At 44.0% G+C, this 23,228-nt stretch overlaps 1 protein-coding gene across 1 annotated transcript in view; it reads left to right on the top strand.

Annotated features, from left to right (window-relative positions):
• Window positions 1–7,845: 7,845 nt before the first annotated feature.
• The window catches only part of CARS2 (cysteinyl-tRNA synthetase 2, mitochondrial), a 31,351-nt gene continuing 15,968 nt past the window's right edge, over window positions 7,846–23,228 (top strand). Inside the window, exons 1-7 of the mRNA XM_056861974.1 lie at window positions 7,846–7,891; window positions 10,659–10,776; window positions 14,700–14,771; window positions 16,137–16,242; window positions 17,867–17,950; window positions 18,194–18,326; window positions 21,379–21,512. Of these exons, the coding sequence (XP_056717952.1) occupies window positions 10,723–10,776; window positions 14,700–14,771; window positions 16,137–16,242; window positions 17,867–17,950; window positions 18,194–18,326; window positions 21,379–21,512 (583 nt within the window). The 5' untranslated portion in view covers window positions 7,846–7,891; window positions 10,659–10,722. The remainder of the gene's footprint in view (window positions 7,892–10,658; window positions 10,777–14,699; window positions 14,772–16,136; window positions 16,243–17,866; window positions 17,951–18,193; window positions 18,327–21,378; window positions 21,513–23,228) is intronic.

Genomic DNA, 23,228 nt, shown 5'->3' with positions numbered 1-23,228 from the left:
GCATTTCTTAGCTTGGGGATGTGTTAGAGTTATGAACGATAGATACAGCGGGGGGGGGGAGCAAACGCAAATCTTCCTCCTTTTTGCTGTAATCTTTAATAAGGGGAAACATCCCAGATTTTTAGGTTTCAAAACCTCAATAATGAATGGCTCTTTGCTTATCTATACTCAGCCCTAGCAGTAGTAAATGCCCATTTCAGAGATGGAGTATTCAGCAGGCATCAGTCACTAGGAAAAAACGGCAAAGTGCTGCCTAGTATAGTATATCGGTAGGGGAATTGAAAACAACAGGCAGCTACCCCTTCCAATCACCAAAGCAAGAGACTAACAAACTGTACAACAACAAAAACTTTACTGAAGATGCAAGAGGGAGACACATGCATGCGTTGTCGTCCACCCCCCCGCTGCACACTTACTTATTTGATGTATCAGAGAAAACAGTATGCACAATCAACACCCCCCCCATCACCACCACCACAAGACAGAACAATTGTAAGGCAATCAGGGGAAAAAACCTTTCCCCTGAAGTAGCTTCCTTTCTTCCATATTCTCCCTGACCTAGTCCCAAGGAAAGAGCACTGGAACATCCCTAATTTCAGGGGGGGGGGAGCCTGTTTCTTGGGAGAGAGAGCTTCGGCAGCTCTGCTGCTGTTACAGCTATGATAAAACAGTGAATCACGGTGATGGCAGAGAGAGGAGGAGCTTCTTCAAAAGACACGGTGCTTTGTTGTCTTTCCACGATTGCAAGTAAGGGTTGATTCTCTCCTCCCAGGCGCAGTTTCTGCACCAAGCAACAATGGCTGTTACATTCAGAAGCTTTTAAAACCAACCAACCAACAAAACAAAAATCCATTTATAGAGACTACAAAACACACCTTCCCCCATTTTTGCCTCCTTCCTGTAGGGAAGCACCTTCTAATCTGCTACTGGCATTTCATGCACTCCCTCTTCCTTACATTGTGTAAGTCGTCTTGCCTGGCAAAAAGTGGAACAGAATCCCCTAAAAGATGTTCAGCGCTTGCAGTCTTCTGGAGTCCAAGTGGAGCTGACTTTAGCATGCAGGAAAAGAATATCTTCTGCAAGGCAAGGTATAATTGTGGGCGCAGTATTGGCTGGGGCAGGCAGGCTAATCCGGACTTGATCCGACTTTTTTTTTTTTGCCACTCTGCCCACGATAATAGTTCTGTTAATAGCACTTTGATTTAACCTCATTTGAGTGCAACCAAAACAGTGTGTAAAAGCATCTTTGTAGTTAAATATTTTTCAGATACATCCTTTGTCTAACTCATGGGTTCTCAACAAGGGAGGAATCACTCGGGGGGGGGGGGATTAGGACCACTATTTAGCAAAGTGTGATGTTCTGTAGATTATGTACAATCTGTAAAATTGTAGTTTGTTTTTAATTTAATCTGCAACATTCAATAAAGTGTATGACTATCTTGGGAAGGGGGGAATTATATTCTGAACAATGGTGAAAGGGGGGAGTGGAAAAAAAATGGTTGACTCCTAACTCAATTTATGTATTTATTTTTTATACTCTTTTCGTCCCAATGGGGACCCAAAGTGGCTCACATCATTCTCCTTTCCTCGTTTACCCTCACAACAACCCTGTGCGGTAGTTTCAGAGGGTAGCCGTATTAGTCTGCAGTAGAACAGCTAGATTCGAATCCAGTAGCACCTTAGAGTCCAACAAAAGTTTGGGGGTGTAAGCTTCCGAGAGTAAAATCTCCCTTTGGAAGATGCCAAGGTCATCCAGCAGGCTTCCACGGCAAGAATAGGCATTCAGATCTGGGTCTGACACTGTAACCACATCAGACAAATACATTAGAGCAACGTTTAATAGTGTTCTCTTAAGATGCTGCCACACATTACATAAAAGTGAATTTTGACTTACTTGGGTCTGTAATTTCAAGGGCTAAACTCACATTGGCTAAAATGTACATTATATTAAAATTTATCCTTTCTGCCTTTTGTTCCACAATAATATTCAAACTATTTTGTGACCTATGGTTACAATATTAAATTTTATATTCAAACTATCACATTAAAAAAGCACATCTGATGGTTTCTAGTGCTATCATTTATTTTAAAAATATCCAATAACTTCAATGAATTCCATTTCACTCACATTGTTTCAGCACAGCTGTAAAGTGAAAAAGAAAAAAGGAGGAAAAGGGGAAGAGACCAAGTAAAGGTACACCAGAAATACAAGTACTTTTTCAAATCTGCCCTATTATTTCAACACAGGCTGCAGAATATTTATTTATTTATTTGCGATCTGTCTTTTTCACTGGGACGCAAGGCAGATTACACAGAATAATTCAGTACAATCAACAGGGTGAAACATTCAACAGGCGATGCAATAGAAATCTGGTTCCAACCAGAGGGGAAGCCGAGCATAGGTATTAACATGATGCGTTAATGCAAAAATTATACAGTAGGATCCAATTTATAGAAACAGGCAGCGTGAGCTGTACACAGTAGAACAGACCACCACCCCTAACCCTCTACCCAAGTATCTTTTGGAACCATTTTGTTACCGTACAGCCCAATTACTGTGCTGAAAAGCCCTTTTGAATACAAATATATACAATATATTTTTTAATTCATACATGTAATGTTATATTTATCTCCCAACCCCTAAACGTCCGTTCAGAATAAAATCCAAGGTTCCCTTTTGGATTTATTTTAATAGGAGGGCTAAATACATGTTTAATTTTCTAGGACAGACGAATGGTTTGCATTTGTGAAAGACAGAAATGCAGTGGTAAATGTACTCACATCACACTTTTAAATGACCAGGAAAAAAGATGGATTTACAGTCCGATTTCAGCCTATGACTCGATGCATTATGATTGTGTACAATTGTGGTAACCGTACCTCAAAAAAAGATACTGCAGAGGTGGAAAGAGTGCAGAAACAGGCAAACAAGATAATTAAGAGGTTATGGTACCTTTCCTATGAGGAAAGGCCTCAGTTTAGAGAAGAGATGACTAAGGGGGGTATGTTAGAGGTTTATAAAATGCTGCAAGGGGCCCTTTACCTTTAGAGGTTTATAAAATGCTGCACAGGGGACCTTTACCTTTAACTTGCTTAATGTTTGCTGGATCATGGTACTTCTTAAAATATTCACATTTCTTTTGGAAGGGGTATAGTTTCTTATGGCCTTGGGGGATAGAGTAAAGCTCAAAGCTGGGGAATATCTGTCTAGGACCTTTCATTTACAGCATGGTGTAGGGATTATTTTTGGACTTAGATTTTGAAATCCCCGCTCTGCCATGGATGACCTAGTGTGCCATTCACTCTGTCTCAGCCTAACTGACCTCGCAAGGTTCTTGTGAAGATAAAAACTGAGAAGGGGAGACTGTTGTAAACCACTGTGGGTCCCCAGTGGAGAGAAAAGTGGGATGTAAGTGAAGTAAATGAATTTGAGAGTTCTCTCATAAAACAGCCTAAAACACTATCAAGATACTACCAGCAAAGGTCACAGCCAAAACCAAGAACAAAGAGATTTCCAGGCCTTTTCAATATTCTAAACTAGACTGAGCACTATTGTGTTCCTAGTAATTGTTGTAGGGTTGCGTGTTATGATCCAGGCTGAGACCATTTATATATACTTTTTAAAATACTGGTATTTTGTGATGCAAAACACAGTCGCTGAGACGGTCCCCTTTTCTAGTACATCTTCCAAAGGGAAAAGCACCTGTTATATAGGTTAGCCCTTCAGCTTTTGAAGGGTCTCACATTTCTATAGCATTCTGTTGAAAAAGCTTACAGCTTATTTAAAAGCTAGATCAAAACACTAGTGAACGATTAAGCACAATTTCCACAGTTATTCTCCGTACTGGAAACTTAAGAGCGATTCTCATGCAAGACTAAAACAGGAAGAAGAAAAACCAACCAGACCCATGGCTGGTTTCAGCGCTCTTGTAATGCTTGAATGCACAGCATTATTGTTTTACTAATTCACCAGTTCAATAAACCAGCATATGTGTGTGTGTGTTAAGTGCCGTCAAGTCGCTTCCGACTCATGGCGACCCTATGAATGAAAGTCCTCCAAAATGTCCTATCTTTGACAGCCTTGCTCAGATCCTGCAAATTGAAGGCTGTGACTTCCTTTATTGAGTCCACCCATCTCTTGTTGGGTCTTCCTCTTTTCCTGCTGCCCTCCACTTTCCCTAGCATGACTGTCTTTTCCAGAGTTAACAAAAGCAAAACTTGATTTGGAGCAGACCACCAGGAAGTAAGTTCCCTTAGATGCTCCTCCCCGAGTAAACGTACATAAAACTCCAGCAGCTAACTAAGGACAGCTAAAATCTATATGCATAAAGATGATGAAAACCTTGCAAGGCCAATCGGAAAGGAGGGGAGGGAAAAAACGGAAAACTGCAAAAAAATAAATAAATAAAAGCCGCTGCAGCCGAAGCATTTTATGACTTCTGGAAATCACCCAGCCTTTCCCTACCGGCTCACGCAAGGAGCCCTGCAAGACCACCAGGAAGTAAGTTCCCTTAGATGCTCCTCCCCGAGTAAACGTACAGAAAACTCCAGCAGCTAACTAAGGACAGCTAAAATCTATATGCATAAAGATGATGAAAACCTTGCAAGGCCAATCGGAAAGGAGGGGAGGGGAAAAATGGAAAAATGGAAAAAAAAAAACAACGAAAAAAAAAACGCCGCTGCAGCCGAAGCATTTTATGACTTCTGGAAATCACCCAGCCTCTCCCTACCCGCTCTTGCAAGGAGCCCTGCAAGCTCCTCCTTTTCCTGCTGGTTTCTGACTGTAGCGACCGCTCTCCGCAGCGGGCGCACAGGCGGCGACTGTTGTGCGCTACACCCGGCGCACAACAGACCGCCCTCTTGGCTCCGGGCAGCTGCGCGGCTTTGCACCGCGCCTCCCTCCTGGGATGGGGAGGAGGAGCCTGCCTGGCTGGCTTTGGCCCTGCCTGCCTGCCTGCCTGCCTGCCTGCCTGCCAGCCACGCGCCTGGTGCCAGAGGAGCCATTGCTGCAAGCGCAAGGAGGGAGGCGCGCGCTGCAAAGGGCATGTTGCGCGCGCCGCGGCCCCTCTTGCGCGGGCTGCAGCGCTGCAGAAAGCCCCAGGGTCGGTGGCGCTCCGCGGGTCCCGGGGGCGGGGCGGCGTGGGTGAAGCCCCCCGGCCGGGACACGGGCATCCAGACCTACAACAGCCTCAGCAGGAGCAAAGAGCCTCTTATTCTGGGCAGCGCGGATGCGGTGACTTGGTAGACTCTTAAGGAAGCTCTGGCCGTGCAAATGTGAAAGGCTACGGTTTAATCTGATCCAGTCGATCAATGTTGAAAGGGTGAAGGGTTCAATAATTAAAAGTATATAGGATGACAATAGGTAGTCCATAGAAACGATATAATGAATTATAATGAATTAGAAAACCAATACAGAGGGGATTGTATAGATATTAATTTGATAGAGGAGGGGAAGTCAGAAAGTCAACACTGATTAGGCTGATTATTTTATGTAGGCTGAGTTATTTTATGTATTTTATGTAGGCTGAGTTATTTTATGTATTTTATGTAGGCTGAGTTATTTTATGTAACTCTGAAGATGATGATATTGAAATTAAATGTGACAATACGAAAATAAAAAAATCTTTTTTTTTTTAAAGGAAGCTCTGGTCAGTGGGGGTGGGGGTGGGTAGGGTTGCCATCTCCACACCTGGCTTCTAGGCATTCATCACGCTGGAGAGGGGCCGTGTCTCAGTGGCAGAGCATCTGCTTGGCAGGCAGATGGTCCCAGGTTCAGTCCCCAGCATCTCCAGTTAAAGGGACTTGGCAAGTAGGTAATGGGAAAGACCCCTGCCTGAGACCCTGGAGAGCCGCTGCAGGTCTGAGTAGACAATACTGACTTTGATGGACCCAGGGTCTGATCCAGTACAAGGCAGCTTCCTGTGTTCATGTGTACAGTTTATATGGAGCTTACTTTAGGGGAGGGGCCGTGTCTCAGTGGCAGAGCATCTGCTTGGCAGGCAGATTTTCCCAGGTTCAGTCCCCGGCATCTCCAGTTAAAGGGACTAGGCAAGTAGGTGATGGGAAAGACCTCTGCCTGAGACCCTGGAGAGCCACTGCCGATCTCAGTAGACAATACTGACTTTGGTGGACCAGGGGTCTGATTCAGTAGAAGGCAACTTCATGTGTTCATGTGTGCTATGGGGAGGGGCTCTGGCTCAGTGGTAGAGCATCTGCTTGGCCTGCAGAAGGTCCCAGGTTCAATCCCGGACATCTCCAGTTAAAGGAACCAGGCAAGTAGGTGATGAGAAAGACCCCTGCCTGAGACCCTGGAGAGCCGCTGCCAGTCTGAGTAGACATACTGACTTTGATGGACCAAGGGTCCTATTCAGTATAAGGCAGCTTCATGTGTTCACTGCAGGCACCAAACCGACTGGCGTAACTTCACCTCCTGTGAAGAAAGAATAATGGGCGGGGAGAGAATCGCTTGTGATTTTCTGCTTGCCCACACAGTTCGTGAAACCGGGGGGCGGGGGGGAGGTGACATCCTTTCATAAGGATCTGCATACATTTAAATCCAGAGTATAGTAACAGCCAAAGCCTTTGCCTTGGAAGTAAGTCTGATAGAGCAATCCTAAACAGAGGTACACCCTTCAGTGGTTCAGACATATGTCTCTTTGCTTAGGATTGCGCTGTAGACGAGTCTCTCTATTCCAGGGCTTTCTCCACAACCAGTCTTCCAGTTCTTGATGCCCACCAGACAGAGTCCTGCTTTATTTAGCCCTGATGTTGCAATGCATAGTGCCGCAGCCTTATCACTAAACTTCCAGGGTAGAAGAGAAGCAATTAGAAGGGTTCTGCAGAATAATCTCTCAAGCTTGCGGGCCCTGATCTTGTCTGTGGAGAGTCTCCAAGTAAATTGTGACCAGATCAGGGCCGGAACAGAATGGACTAAGTGGGAAATTATGCCAAGGATGAATTGGAAGAAATGTGTCAAGGAGTAAGCCCTGGGCACAGACACCTCTGGAATCAAAGCCAGCAGACACAGAATTCTTGGTAGCTCTGATCAAGAAACAGTCACAGGGAATTCTGTTCTGATGACCAGGCAAGGGCAAACTAGGCTGCAGGTCCACTCCAGGACTTTTTTGCCACTTGTGTATCAAAAATCCTGATTTGAGGAATCTTTGCTTGGGCCGAGGAGGTCAAGCCTAGTGGAGCGGCACATGAAGCCATCTGGGTGACCTTGGGCTAGTTACAGCTCTGATATAGTCCCAGGATTGAAATATCTAAGCGTTTTACAAGTTCAAGCTTATCTTGATTCATGCTTCTCACACTCCATGCATCAAACATCTTTGGACTTTCTGAAGATATCCAGGGTTACAGCTCTGATAGAGCTCTCAGCCCTACCTACCTCAGAAGGTGTCTGTTGTGGGGAGGGGAAGGGAAAGGTGATTGTAAGCTGGTTTGATTCTGCCTTAAGTGGTAGAGAAAGTCGGCATATAAAAACCAACCCTTCTTCTCCTCCTCTTCTTCCTTCTCCTGCTCTTGTTCTGGATAGCTCTTGGTTCTAGCCTTGCATCCCCTGACACAATCCCTTGTGTGGTGCTGATCTCCCATTTTAATACTTGAGCCAGCAACTTTGCAGGGCTTGTAAAGTGTTCCAAAATTAGTGTGCCTCCCCCTCCCCAATTGTCCTCCCTTTGGGAGTGCTCGTAGCAAGTCCCAGCACCGATATCCATTTTATTCCACTAATCCAGCTGGCAGAGCAGTTGATTAGCCTCTTGAAATTGTACATCACGTTGTGTCACCGAAAGCAAAGTATCTCTGTGACTTTCTCACTACATTTCAATTTTGTTCACAGGTATAGCTGTGGGCCGACGGTGTATGACCATGCACACCTTGGGCATGCTTGGTAAGTTTGAGTTTGTTTACTTGTACTGAAAACTATTCCACAAGCCAGCCTCGGGTTTCGTGTATATTAGCACTGGTTAATCGTATTACTTAAAATACGCTCTATCAAGCACACACAGTGAAAGTAAGTGAAGTGTAGTCTGTTGGATGCTTTCAGGATGAGCCATAAATCTAGTTAAATGCACCCAAGTGAGATGTGGAGAAGATGGGAAGCTGACTTGGAGAAAGTATCTCCCTGAGATCCAGAATATGATGGGTCATTTTGACCTCAATCAGAAAGTCAAGAACAATCTTTCTGCTGGGACTCCCCAAGTAAAAACATTCTTAACTCTAACCTAAGACACCTTTATCATGAAGTGCCCCATGCCTCTTGCTAAGGTGCGAAAGATGAAGGAAGCACATTCTTTTCTAACCCACTAGGGATTTCGTGGCACAAATTTTCTTCGTTTTAGTTGTAGCTAAGTCTTTCTCCAAAGAGCTGGGAGCAGTACCTTGTCCTGTTCTGTGTGCTCCACCTGTCTGAAATAACGTCATGAGAGACACAACTTTTGCTGCTATTACGTTTTGGTTGCACAATGGACACTGGTGCTAAGCCTGTTCAGTTTGGGGTGCACCTGATTCATCCTGGCTTTTATATATTTTATATCACTGCAACTTCTGTTCAGTAGCTTGCTGCTTTGACCTTGTTGCTGTTTACTTATTACCCAATGCTTTTGCTTTTTAAAATTAACTATTTGCACCTGTCACTGTTGTACTTTTATTTTTTCCCCCTGCTGTTGTTTTAATGCCAATAATTTTATTGTTTTGAATTTTTTAAAACAAACACTGCCTTAAAATGTTTAGCTAATTAGCTGTGGATAAAAATGATTAAAGTAAATAAAACAATAATGCAAGGTAGGGAAGTATGGCTCAGCTAAATTGACTTGCTCAAGACCACCCAATGAAATGCATCACTAAGCAGGGATCTGATGCTGGATTTCCCCATATCGATAACCCAGCACTCTGGTTTGTTTGCTGCTCTATTTCAGTTCTTATGGGTTCTTGGCTTTTAGTGGTTCTTACGTTTGTGGACGTTTATGCACTTTTAGATGATGAAACCCAGACAGGTAGAGCTGACACGAAAATTCGTTGCGGTGTTAGTACGTGAAAGCAACCTGTGGGCTGGATCCGGAGCACCATCAGCAGATGGCTGTGGTCCCTTTGCCCTACAGTCCATTCCAGTGTCTAGAAAGTGGAATCATGGGACCCATGTGTACTAATAGGTATTTGGGTAAGGGGGCTTGGGTTTGGGAAAAGGGTGAACGGTCATCTCTTCCTCATCCATCAGAAAAGGGGAATGGAGAAAAGTCAGCATTCATTTCACTGTCAGTATCCAACCCTGTGTAGAAAAGGGAAATGTACAGTTGACAGGTTTCAGTTGGCAGCACAGTGTTAAAAGCCAAGCTAGAAAAAGACAGCGTTCAGGCTAGTACAACACTTGCTGTTTTCCCCTTGTGATCTGGCCTGCTGAACTGTTTTGCAAAGAGGAAACCAGAAAGGCTACAAAACATAGCAATTGGTTGTTTATAGGTATTACTCCTCCCTTTTACTGTGATGTGTGGAGAAATAAGGATCAGGTCATGGGATAGCACACTTCTCTATCTTGTGAAACTGCTGGTCTGCATTTTTAAAATTTCATCTTGTTCTTTGTGTCATCTGCATGGAAGAGAAGGAAGGTTCAATCCCCAACCCTCTTGAACTGAATCTAATTGGTTAGCCTGACTGTATAACTAAGAGCATTATTCAAGGAGTGCCTTCTCGAATCAGATGTAAGAGCCACTGTGGTGTAGTGGTTACAAGTGGTGGTTTGGAGTGGTGGACTCTCATCTGGAGAACCGGGTTTGATTCCCCACTCCTCCACATGAGCAGCGGACGCTAATCGAGTGAACTGTATTAGTTTCCCCTCTCCTACACATGAAGCCAGCTGAGTGACTTTTGGCTAGTCACAGCTCTGAGAGCTGTCTCAGCCCGCCTACCTCACAGGGTATCTGTTGCGGGGAGGGGAAGGAAAGGTGATTGTAAGCCGGTTTGATTCTTCCTGAAGTGGTGGAGAAAGTCGGCATATAAAAACCAACTCTTCTTCTTCGTCCCTTGATTATGTCACTGCAAGATGACCACTGTGCAAGCACACTGTGCAAGTCTTAGTGCTCTTACATTCATCAGAGATGCTGTGGGCAAAGGACCATGTGCAGTTCCTGGCAAGGAGCAGTCCTGGTCGGCTTGCAATCCTTGAGCTGCCAGCTATTAGGAATGAGCCATTAGAATTCAGTAGGGTTGCATAAGCTTAAAAGCAGAGGGCCACCTGACTTATGTAACGTTTAACTTTGAAATTCCATGGATCTAGGAGAATATTTGAGAAAATGGCTGCTTCCCCATTGGGATTTTCACCCATATGGAATGCAGGAAGAAGGTCAACAAGGCACTCCTCCACTCAGGAATGGGCTCTTAGTGATTAATTAGCTGCTGTTCACACTCTCCAGACATGTGTGTGGAAGAAAATATAAAACAATTTACCAGTTTAGGTTAATAGTACGTGCATTTGATGAAGTGGACTCTAATCCACAGAACTCACAATAAATGTTTACAATGCCACAAGACTTTTGGGACGTATTACTACATGCAGGTTACTATTCCCAGCATCCAAAGATTTTGATAATTGTTGGTCTGTAGTACTTTAATGTGACTTGATGAATTTTATATTTTCTTTAACACACTTGCACTTTTTCCAGCTCTTATGTTAAGTTTGATATTATTCGAAGGATAATAACCAAGATATTTGGAAAGGAAGTAGTCATGGTGATGGGGATCACAGACATAGATGACAAAATAATTAAAAGAGCTAATGAGGTAAGTGGATGAGTTACTGAAACATTACCGTTAACGTTATTTACATACAGTGTCTATTTTTTAAAAAAAATTAATTTGATTTTTGAACACAAACACATAAGCATACAAACATTAAAACATAAGCAATCATAATATTACAATATACGTGGAGCTTACTATTTAAAATTACATTTTTGGATCCAATGCAAACTTAAATTTTAATATCTTTTGCATTTCATAATGTATCATTGTCCAATATTTTCTTGCTTTCTTACATGTCCACCACATATGATAAAATGTTGCATCTGTTATAACACTTCCAAGATTTCCCGTTAAAGTCTTTAATAACTTTTGCTATATCTTTAGGTGTAATATACCATCTGAAGAACATTTTATACCAATTCTCTCGTAATATTTGACATTCTGTAAACTATTTCCTTAGTCCAAAGGTTCTCCCACTGACTCATATGTGTATTTCCTCCCAAATTTTGCACCCATTTTATCCAGTCCTTTATTTGCTCTGTTTCAGTATCATATTGCAATAACAATTTATAAAATTTCCCTAATTTCCAGTAATTAGTTATTCAAAAGTCGTCTTCTTTCTTAAATATCCACCATCTTTTGTTATTTGTTCTTTCAATTTTGAAGCTATTTGATGGTACACGGAATATTCTTTCTTCTTTAAGTGTTTGCCTAGTTTTTTTATTTCCCTTTGTTTATCCATCATGTTCCTATAAGTTATATAGTCCTTATTCAGCCATACGTTGCTATCACAGTAAGCATCAATTGTGATGAAGAAATGACCAGTCCATAATTTTAATGGTAGGTTTATTGTAGCTGTGAGAGACAGAATAACAACAGGAAAACCCCCAGAAACCCAGAAGACAACAGTCAGAGATTGATGTGCATTATAATGAGTGAAATAAGTATTTGATCCCCTATCAACCAGCCAGATTAGGGTTAGGGTTCTGCTGTTGACAGAAGCAATCCATCAGATTCCAAACTAGCCACCATGACCAAGACCAAAGAGCTGTCCAAGGATGTCAGGGACAAGATTGTAGACCTGCACAAGGCTGGACTGGGCTACAAGACTATTGCCAAGCAGCTTGGTGAGAAGGTGACAACCCTAACCCTAACTGTCAACCTCCCTCGGTCTGGGACTCCATGCAAGATCTCATCTCGTGGAGTTGCAATGATCATGAGAACGGTGATGAAGCAGCCCAGAACTACACGGGGGGAACTTGTCAATGATCTCAGGGCAGCTGGGACCATAGTCACCATGAAAACAGTTGGTAACACACTACGCCGTGAAGGACTGAGATTTTGCAGAGCCTGCAAGGTCCCCTTGCTCAAAACAGCACATGTACAGGCCCGTCTGCAGTTTGCCAATGCATATCTGAATGACCCAGAGGAGAACTGGGTGAAAGTGTTGTGGTCAGATGAGACCAAAATTGAGCTCTTGGGCATCAACTCAACTCTCCGTGTTTGGAGGAGGAGGAATGCTGCCTACGACCCCAAGAACACCATCCCCACCGTCCAACATGGAGGGGGACATATTATGCTTTGGGGGTGTTTTTCTGCTAAGGGGACAGGACACCACCTCATCAAAGGGATGATGGACGGGACCATGTATCGTCAACTCTTGGGTGAGCACCTCCTTCCCTCAGCCAGGGCATTGAAAATGGGTCGAGGATGGGTATTCCAGCATGACAATGACCCAAAACACACAGCCAAGGCAACAAAGGAGTGGCTCAAGAAGAAGCACATTAAGGTCCTGGAGTGGCCTAGCCAGTCTCCAGACCTTAATCCCATCAAAAATCTGTAGAGGGAGCTGAGGGTTAGAGTAGCTACACATCAGCCTCGAAATCTTACTGACTTGGAGAGGAGCTGCAAAGAGGAGTGGGACAAAATACCTCCTGAGATGTGTGCAAACCTGGTGGCCACCTACAAGAAACGTCTGACCTCTGTAATTGCCAACAAGGGTTTTTGCCACCAAGTACTAAGTCATCTTTTGCAAAGGGATCAAATACTTATTTCACTCATTATAATGCACATCAATCTCTGACTTTTGTCTTCTGGGTTTTTTTTCTGTTGTTATTCTGTCTCTCACAGCTACAATAGACCTACCATTAAAATTATGGACTGGTCATTTCTTTGTCAGAGGGCAAACAGGCAAATTCAGCAGGGGATCAAATACTTTTCCCCCTCACTGTATGTTGTATCATCAGGAAACCTATTCAGAGGGAGGGAAATGCTCCTTGCTCTCATCTGAAGAGGTAAACATTTTCATCCTGTTTCACTGGGCCCTCTAAATATGTTATATGTTTGCGTTTGATAGAATATCTTTGGTGTTCCCTCCCTTGCATTCTGGTAGTCTATTTTAACGGCCTATTCTTTTCTGTAAATGATTTAAAAATTGTTATCTGTAGCCCGCCTTTCTCATGGACTCCAGGCGAACTACACAGAGTGAGTCAATAAAATTGACAGATAGGACATTCAGTAAACAATGCAATAGGATTAGGGTTGTAGAACCAACCAGATGTCTAAGAACTGAAGCAAAGTATAAATATGGCACATTAAATAGTGCAAAATTCCATAGTAGAATCCTAATTTCAGCAAGCTTTACACAGTGTAGACCTGAGGTCCTTAATAATTTTTCTAAGTAACTTTGTGAATCATTTAGTACAGTGAGACTCTGTTGCCTGCCTGAATAGAAAAGTTCTCTTGAATAATTCAGTTTTGCATGGTTTGCGGAAAACCGCGAGAGTGAGAGCCTTCCTGACCTCAGGCAGGCCGTTCCACAAGGTGGCCATGGTGGAGAAGGCATATGCACGGGCAGTTAATTGATTTTGCCTATTTGCAAGTTGGCACCTGAAAAAGACCCTGCTCCAGTGATTGAAGCTGTCGTGGTGGAGTATAGGGGGAGAAGCGATCTCACAGATATGAGGGTTCAAGGTCGTGAAGGGCTTTGTATGTGGTAGTACCTTAAATTGTTCCTGGTAACTGATAGGCAGTCAGTGGAGCAACTGTAGAATTGAAGTAATATGCATGCTCCATCTAGCTTCCAATAATAGCTGAGCTCTGGCTTTCTGCACCAACTGGACTTTCCAAATTGATTTTGAGGGGAGATCAATGTATGGTGCATTGCAGTAGTCTAATATCTAGAGTGTCTCAAGGAACCTTCGTGATTGCAAGGAAAGCTCTAGTTACCGTAACACATCTGTCTTTCTTTCTTTATAATAATTTGGTAAAACAAGGTATTTAATATTGTCGAAGGCTTTCACTGTCAGAGTTCATTGGTTCTTGTAGGTTATCCGGGCTGTGTGACCAAAATACCAAGACCACGGTCACACAGCCCGGATAACCTACAAGAACCAAGATATTTAATAGCCCTTTTATTTTGAAGAAGAAGAATTGGTTTTTATATGCCGACTTTCTCTACCATTTAAGGGAGACTCAAACCAGCTTACAATCACCTTCCCTTCCTCTCCCCACAACAGATGCCCTGTGAGGTAGGTGGGGCTGAGAGAGCTCAGAGAGAGCTGTGACTAGCCCAAGGTCACCCAGCTAGCTTCACGTGTAGGAGTGGGGAAACAAATCCAGTTCACCAGATTAGCCTCTGCCGCTCATGTGGAGGAGTGGGGAATCAAACCCGGTTCTCCAGATCAGACTCCACCTCTCCAAACCACCGCTCTTAACCACTGCACCACGCTGGAAATGTTTTAATTTTATATTTGCAATGCAGGCAGATTTCAGATGAAAGGGTTTTCCTCCGGCAAGTAGAATGCTTACACACATCAGTGTAGCAATTGATGAGGCTTCTTGGCTTTTCCCTTGGATTCCTTTCTTGTGTTCTGCTTAGCCATTAGTCCTGATAATGTTGTGGTATTTAAAAAAATAATAGTTTAAGTGTAAGTTTTAAGCACTGTGCCTCTTTGTTATAGATGAATATATCACCAGTGATGCTTGCCCGCTTTTATGAGGAAGACTTTAAGCAAGACATGGAGGCGTTAAAGGTAAAGATATTTATACTTTAGCTTTGAATGTGAAGCATTTTTGCTAATGTGAAAAATAGAGTAATTTAAAATTTAGTTTTAGGAAGGTCTTGTCTTTGGCCTGGTAAGCTTTTTCCCCACTGGAACTTTGCACATAATTTATTCACAGTAGTTTTGGTTACAGTTTTGTGTTCTTTTTGTGATGGTGTGATATTGTTGCACTGGTCATATCAACGTTGCATGACTTGAAATGGGTGGAAGCACTTAAGAATCCATCAGAGCCATCCTAAGCAGAGTTATGCCCTAAGTCTATTGAAGTCAGTGGGCTTAGAAGAGTTTAACTCTGCTTAGGATGGCACTGCATGACAAAAACATAGTCCAGCAAAGGCCACACTTAATACAAATACAAGTCTAACACCAGGGTCACAGCAGGCTGCATATGGTCTACCCCTGTGACCTGGTATTATTTAATCTATGAATGGCTTGCCAAGTATAGTAGTTTTGGATGAGAGTTGTAGGTGAGGCTTATGTAATGAGATACATCTTGGAAGTCTGTGGAGCTGAAGTGATTTCATTGGCTCAGACGTAGAATCATAGAGTTGGAAGGGACCACCAGGGTCATCTAGTCCAGCCCCCTGCACAATGCAGGAAACTCACAACTACCTCCCACCCCCCAGTGACCCCTACTCCATGCCCAGAAGATGGCCAAGATGCCCTCCCTCCCACATCCTGCCTTGCAACAAAATCTACCACAAGCCATGAAACATTAATACCTTTTTGCTATCGTTTGGAAATATTTTTGAATATAGTAGTACTTCAGTAGGCCTCATTTGTGACAAAGGATTTGAAGAGTGTAGACTTGGAGGCCAAACCAAACTGTGTTTCCTCAGAACTGAGTTGCACCTGTTTCAGTAGGGTTTGCTTCCAAATAGGCATGTTTAGGTATGGACGGAAGCTGTACAACCCAATCCTGGTTGTGGAAAATGTTGTCAAATTGCAGCTGTAAGACTTTCAAGGCAAGAGACATTCTGAGGTGACCTGCCATTGCCTGCCTCCGCGTAGCAACCCTGGACTTTCCTAGTGGTTTTCCAACCAAGTACTAACCAAGGCTGACCCTGCTTAGCTTCTGAGATCTGACAAAATTCAGGCTAGCCTGGGCTATCCATTTCATGTCACTCAATTCTATGCATATTTATCCCACTTTGTTCAGTGGTACCAGATAAGTGGGCATAGGATTGAAGTAGTTGAGAATCAGCAAGTTGCTTTCAAGTTGGTATTTTCTTAGAAAGATGTTATTGTGTTGCACTGATACTACTTAAACATGCTCCTGATAGTCTTGATTAATCAGATGTAAAGCAAAGTTACTGATTTTTCCCCTTCCTTAAGGTTCTTCCTCCTACGATATATATGAGAGTAACTGAAAATATTCCTCAGATCATTGCTTTTATACAGCAGTTGGTTACCAGTGGACATGGTTATTCAACCTCCAAAGGTAAGCTTTCCAAATAATACAATCAGTGGTTAGTGGTGTGTTTGAAATGTTTGTGCATCTGATAATTATTATTTTTTAGATCAACTTAAATACAGCTGGTCTGTTTAAGTAGCAAACAGCGTAAATATTGGTAGCTGAACAGCACAAGTTTAATATTGCCTCTTTGTTATAGTTGAATGTATATTAGTTGTTGACTAGGGCTGTGCAGCTCTCTTTTCCCCTGGTATTTTTCAGGATTGGATTTAATAAATCCGGATTTTTTTGAAAAATCTGAAAAGCCAAATATATTTGATTCAGCCTTTTCAAAAGAATCAAACATTTTCAGGTTTATTAAACCCGAACCCAAAAAATACAGTAGTGCAGATCAGATCCCCGCTGGAGGTCAGAGCCTGCAAGCAGCAGCAATCTCAAATATATATTTCATATCCGACAACGTACGTATTATTATACGTATATTACCTAAATATTTTTATTACCTAAATCTCTCTTATTGTTTTAATTTTTAGCTATATAATTAAAGAAAATATTCCATTTTTCCTGAAATGCTGAAATTGATCTATTATGTATAAGAGATGTTAGCTTTGCCATAGTTGTGTCCTTCGTTAAATTGTTAATCCATTCGTCTAAATCTGGGTATATTTCTGCTTTCATTTTGCCACATATTTCACTCTTGCCACCGTCACCATGTACTTAAATAGTTACAGCTTTTTCTAATTCTGAACCCTTCTGCTTTGATCTCCCCCATCTCTCCCTGCTGAAACCTGGCCAGGGTTTAAGGTTAGCAGGACTCGTTGTCTCTGGGAAGAGGTGCCGGAAACAGGAGAAAATACAGAAACAGTTTTTAACAATATCTTCTATGTTAACAACCTCCGTTGTTCCGAAGCAGAACTGTAGTTTAAGGAAACATTATTGGACTAACCCTGTTGCCCATGTTACTCATTATGGGCACAATCAGTACCTCCCTGCTCTGAAGTGACTCCACCTTTTTTTGTGTCTTGTCTATAAACACTTTCCCGTTTACAGTACCCAGGCAGTGGTTGCTGTTAATCCATGCTGGTTGTGCAAGGAACACGGTGCCACAGGTTTGCATCTCCTAGCCATGAGTTCTGGCAGCTTCTGTGGATGGTCAAAGTAGTGTCAGTAGATGTTGTGATGTTCAGCCTGCTCATGATACATACTTACTGCAGGGCTGGTATGGTACTTCTGCTCTGTGGATGCGAGCGTGTGATAATGTATTGGTTGGTATGGATGTGTAAGCATGAGAGCATTTATAGACTGTGGCACATTAGGAAGAAGTTTCTAACAGAGTGGTTCCTCAGTGGAACAGGCTTCCTCGGGAGGTGGTAAGCTCTCCTTCCCTGGAGGTTTTTAAGAGGAGGTTAGATGGCCATCTGTCAGCAATGCTGATTCTATGACCTTAAGCAGATGATGAGAAAGAGGGCATCTTGGCCATCTTCTGGGCATGGAGTAGGGGGTCACTGGGTGCGTGTGGGTGGGGAGGTAGTTGTGAATTTCCTGCATTGTGCAGGGGGTTGGACTAGATGACCCTGGTGGTTCCTTCCAACTATGATTCTATAAACCAAATATCTTCCATCTTTATAAAATAATTGTTTATTTTCAACAGGTAATGTTTATTTTGACATCCTTTCTCGGGGAGACAGATATGGAAAACTGAGACATATTTCTCTTGATGCTCAAGAAGAACTGGGTATGTTAATGCTGTTTGTTGACTTCTGTGGTGAGTTTGAATGTCTTTACTTCATATGATAGCTGTAATATGGTAATATTCCTCAGGTAAGTTAGATCTGCTGGGTGTGAGGTAGCATCCCTTTTCAGTTAGCCAAATAAGGGGTCGTGACCCACAGTTTAAGAAGCTTTGCTTTAGACTCAAATCTGAATTTTATCCATTTTTTTGCACACCCCTAATTAATACGTCTCCTTTTATTATCAGCTGTTGAAAGCGATAAGCGTCATGTGAAGGATTTTGCTCTTTGGAAGGCAGCCAAACCTCAAGAAATGTGCTGGGATTCTCCCTGGGGAAAAGGAAGACCTGGCTGGCACATTGAGTGCTCCACAATATCCAGGTGGTTTTTCTTGGGCGTCTCTAATCTTGCTGCTTTTCAAGCTAGGGTGGACAGTTCTCTCGCTTGACCAAGGGAAGCCGTTGGTCAAAACGATTAACCCCAAATTAATAGCAACAGCAGTCTGGGGGTTCTTCTCAGATAACAAATAAGCACCAATATATTTTGTTGTTGCTGCAATATGCTGAAATACATGTAACATCCTGTTGGAGCCAAAAATACACCTGCTACACCTGGTGGAGCCAGATCAATGATCCTTGACTTTTAGCTTGCAGTGTGTTTTAGGTCTTCTGGAAGACCACAGTGGAAAGAGAGAGGCTTATATGAAGTCAACGCCTTCTGTATTCCATGCGCTTGCAGCAGCAAATAAGATGAAAGTAAAAGGGAAGCACTGTTCGGTAGCAAACAGGCAAGCATCTGATTTATGCATACTGTGCACAAACCTGGCAGTGCCTTCCTCTACCCTTTCATGCTGGATGTTCAGTTCAGCAGCATAGGAGTATGTAAGGCAGGGGTGGGGAACCTTTTTCCTGCCAAGGGCCATTTGCACATTTATAACATCATTCGGGGGCCATACCAGGTGTAGATCTCCCGGGGGGGAGAGGCTAGGGTTGCCAGGTCTCCAGCCACCACCTGGAGGTTGGCAACCCCAGGGGAGGCCACACACAGAAGGACTGCAGGGCGCCCCCGCTCCCCCCTTCCAGGCGGGAGGGCAGCCAGCGGTGGGCCCGAGCAAACGAGATGCCAGGGGGGTGCAGCCCGCAGTCAATCGGCAAGGGAGGAAGGAAAACAGAGAAAGAGGAAAAGGGAGGGAGAAAGAGAGAGAAAGGGAGAAAGAATTGGAAAGAGGGGGAGAAAGAAAGAAAAGGACAGAGGGAGACAAAGAAAGACAGAGAAAGAGGGAGAGAAAGGAGAAAGAGTGACAGAAAAAGAGGAAGAGAGAAAAGCCTTCTCCCCACACACACACCCGTGCATGCTGGCCCCGCACGACCGGGCCCCAGCCTCCCCGCCTCCCCCGCCCACACACACCCGGTGGCGCACGGAGCCCCGCTCAACCAGGCCCTAGTCTCCATGCCCTCCATGCCCTCCCCTCCAGAGTCCACAAAAGGCCCCCCAGAAGACCAATCGGCTCCCGCACGCATGCCGCTGGGAGCCTCCGGCCTCTCCCCCCTCCCTCTCACCGCTCAACAGCTGACAGGCAGCGAGAGGGGCTTACAATGTGCCACAGCGTTCCTGCATGCTGCTGCTGTAGGGGGCAGCCTTGGGGGAAGTGTCCCTCCCCTTCCCCTCTCGCCAACCAACAGCCAACAGTCTGCGAGAGGAGGTCCAAAGGGCGCTGCAGCGCCCCTGTAAGCTGCGGCTCTAGGAGCACCCTCGGGGAGGGCCGCCCTGTGCCCCGCCTCCACGGCAGGACCCCGGAGCTCCCGAGGGCCACAAAAAATGTCCTCGGGGGCCACATACGGCCCCCGGGCCGGAGGTTCCCCATCCCTGATGTAAGGAGTTCTAATTAGGAAGCCTTTTTTGCGAGGCCTCCGTTATATAAAGGTAAAAAGGTAAAGGTCCCCTGTGCAAGCACCGGGTCATTCCTGACCCATGGGGTGATGTCACATCCCGACGTTTCCTAGGCAGACTTGGTTTACGGGGTGGTTTGCCAGGGCCTTCCCCAGTCATCTTCCCTTTACCCCCAGCAAGCTGGGTACTCATTTGACCGACCTTGGAAGGACGGCAGGCTGAGTCGACCTTGAGCCGGCTGCCTGAAACCGACTTCTGTCAGGATCAAACTCAGGTCGTGAGCAGAGCTTGGACTGCAGTACTGCAGTTTACCACTCTGCGCCACAGGGCTCCAATATATACAAATGCCTTAATCCGCAAGAAACAAGCAAACCAGGCATAGTTGTCAGCTTTGCAATAAATGTAACTGGATGTGGTGAGTTAAAGAGTGGCGGTCAGGACTAGGTTGTCACCCCAGCTCCAGTTTCAGACCAATATACAAACTGCTTGTTTTCCTTATTGGGTTACCGCACTTTGTATTCCCAGCGATGTATTAAGAGTTTGAAAATGTTGTAAAAAACATCGCTTTAAAAGGGTTTTTGGATACCACAGCTTATAAATGGTTGGAAGACGTCTTCACAGCTAAAGGGGCCAAACAAAGTGCGAACAGTATTTTTTATAACGTTTTCAAACTCTTAATACAGCGGTGGGAATACAAGTGCGGTAACCCCATTAGATAGCCTGGACATTAGAAATGGCTGCTGCTACCATTGAGTTGCTTGTTTCCTTTGGTTAAACTCTTACAGGATAAGGCTACAGTTTTTAGACATCAGTAGAAATACTGCAGCATTGAAGATGTAATGGCCCAGATTCCCTCAGGCCCTTCAGACATGTGCAAAAGGGGGGGGTAGCACATGCGTTTTGCCCAACTGCTGCCTTCACACCCTAGGCCAACCTGCTCTTTGAACTCTGGGCATTTTACACTGTAGTACATGACAGGCAAAGTAATGACCAGTGCTCCTGCATCCATTTTTTTTTTTTTAAAAGAGGAAGTTTACAAGACACACAATTCCTTTGACTCAAATAGACCTAAAGTAGGAAGAACATTACCTGAACTGTATCCGGTGCGGCATCAAGAGTCCACACAGTGCAACTTTACACAGTTATTCCATCTAAAGCCCATTTAAATCAATGGACTTGGAGTTGGAATCTGGATTTCTCTTGCTTTGCAAGGCATGTTGAGATGCTGCTGCTAATTGAACAAATGTGAAGGATCCAACTCTTAGACTGAAGTAACCCCATATAGGATTGCACCATTAGTCCTTGGCCTCCACAGAGACATTTGCAGCCGTCTCTTCTAAGAAGAAACTGTTTAACATTTGGCAGATGATGTTTGGAAAGATGCTGTAGAGTTTTGAATGAATTACTAGCCTCAATTTGTGTCTCTGCTGATCTGGAGCTCTGATTATGAATACGGTTAGGTCCTGTGCCCATTTATTAACATTCCCATGATACCAGTGTGTGTTTCTTGAACTGCTGAATTTATTGAATGTTATTGTTACAGTTTAGTCTTTGGGCGACACTTGGATATCCATACTGGTGGAATAGATCTTGCGTTTCCCCATCATGAAAACGAGATTGCTCAGTGTGAAGCTTATCACCAGTGCCAGCAATGGGGAAATTATTTTCTACATACTGGTAGGTTTATAGTTCAATAAACCTTTTCACATTTTGCCTTTGATGTTTTGCATTTTAGCAGTATCCTTTTTATTTGACAACTGGGGCATCTTTCATACAGCTATACTGCACATGAGGGTACCACTTTTTAAAAGGAAAACAGATAAAAAGAAAATAATTCAAAATGGTGGTAATTTAACGAAACTAATGCTCTTTAATGCTTTCCTTATTTCCATTATCTTCCTGTTGAGACACCAAAACCTCTTCTGTAGTCTGCTGATCGGCTAGGTTGGGATCTAAATTTGCCTAGAGCTTATAATTCCAGTGAGTCCAATTGTGTGGAACATCTGAGGCTAAAGTCTTCCCAGGAAAGGAGGTAGCAGGTAGAGACAGTCTTTGCAGTTGGGCTGATTCATGGGTGGAGCCTAATATTTTATTATTTTGTATCCCAGCTTTCTTCCATTATGGACCTTGGGGTGTAAGCTGTTGCATCTGGTTTCCAGGAGGTCCCCTGGCCAGGTGCTGATCGGACTTAGACCTGTTTAGCTTCAGTAAGGCTGTTGGCTTGTGTGCCTTCCAGCCATACCCAGAGGCCAAGCACTGCGTGTCCCACTGTGCTACAGCACAGAAATATTTTGGGGCAGGGAGAGAAGTAATATTCATCCCACAGAAAGGAGTTAAAGTCAGGATGGGCCAGCATGGTGTATTGGTTAAGAACGGTGGTTTGGAGAGGTGGACTCTGATCTGGAGAACCGGGTTTGATTCCCCACTCCTCCACATGAGCGGCAGCGGCTAATCTAGTGAACTGGGTTGGTTTCCCCACTCCTTCACATGAAGCCAGCTAGGTGACCTTGGGCTAGTCACAGCTCTCTTAGCCCCACCTACCTCACAGGGTGTCTGTTCTGGGGAGGGGAAGGGAAGGTGATTGTAAGCCGGTTTGATTCTCCCTTAAGTGGTAGAGAAAGTCAGCATATAAAAACCAACTCTTCTTCTTCTTCTTTGAGTAGGACTACATATCCGATGCTGTGGCTCAGTGGTAGAGCATCTGCTTGGCACGCAGAAGGTCCCAGGTTCAATCTCCGGCATCTCCAGTTAAAAGGACTAGGCAAGTAGGTGATGTGAAAGACCTCTGCCTGAGACCCTGGAGAGCCACTGCCCCTCTGAATAGGCAATACTGACTTGGATGGACCAAGGGTCTGATTCAGCACAAGGCAGCTTCATGTGTTCATGTGTTCTTCCCTGCTTTTGAACCAATAGCTGTTGTGAATACTTTGCAGAGCAGGGCCTCTCCAGGGTGGCTCCCCACAACAGACACCCTGTGAGGTAAGTGGGACTGAGAGAGTGTGTCTAGCCCAGGGTCACCCAGCTGGCTTCATGGAGAGGAGTGGGGAAACAAATCCAGTTTACCAGATTAGCGTCTGCCGCTCATGTGGAGGAGTGGGGAATCAAACCCGGTTCTCCAGATCAGAGGCCACCGCTCTTAACCACTACACTACGCTGGCTTGATCAGTTATCCCAATAGTTCAATTTCTGGTTCCTTTTGCCTTGATGAAATAAATAAAATGTTGGCTTTACAGTCATTGTGATGAATCAGCAAGAACAAACCATTTGGCATAATACAAAAGATTTTTACTAACTTTTGTAGAGTTTAACAGTTATTCCTAATGAATGCTTTTTCACCGTTTTTGTAATGAATGTGTTTAAGAAGCAGGGTGCCTATTTGTGTTACAAGTGGAG

The sequence above is a fragment of the Euleptes europaea genome, chromosome 16 (genome assembly GCF_029931775.1).
Source record: "Euleptes europaea isolate rEulEur1 chromosome 16, rEulEur1.hap1, whole genome shotgun sequence".
NCBI classification, from domain to species: Eukaryota; Metazoa; Chordata; class Lepidosauria; order Squamata; family Sphaerodactylidae; genus Euleptes; species Euleptes europaea.
The sequence above is the reverse complement of the archived record's forward strand: the minus strand, read 5'-3'. Positions and strand labels throughout refer to the sequence as shown.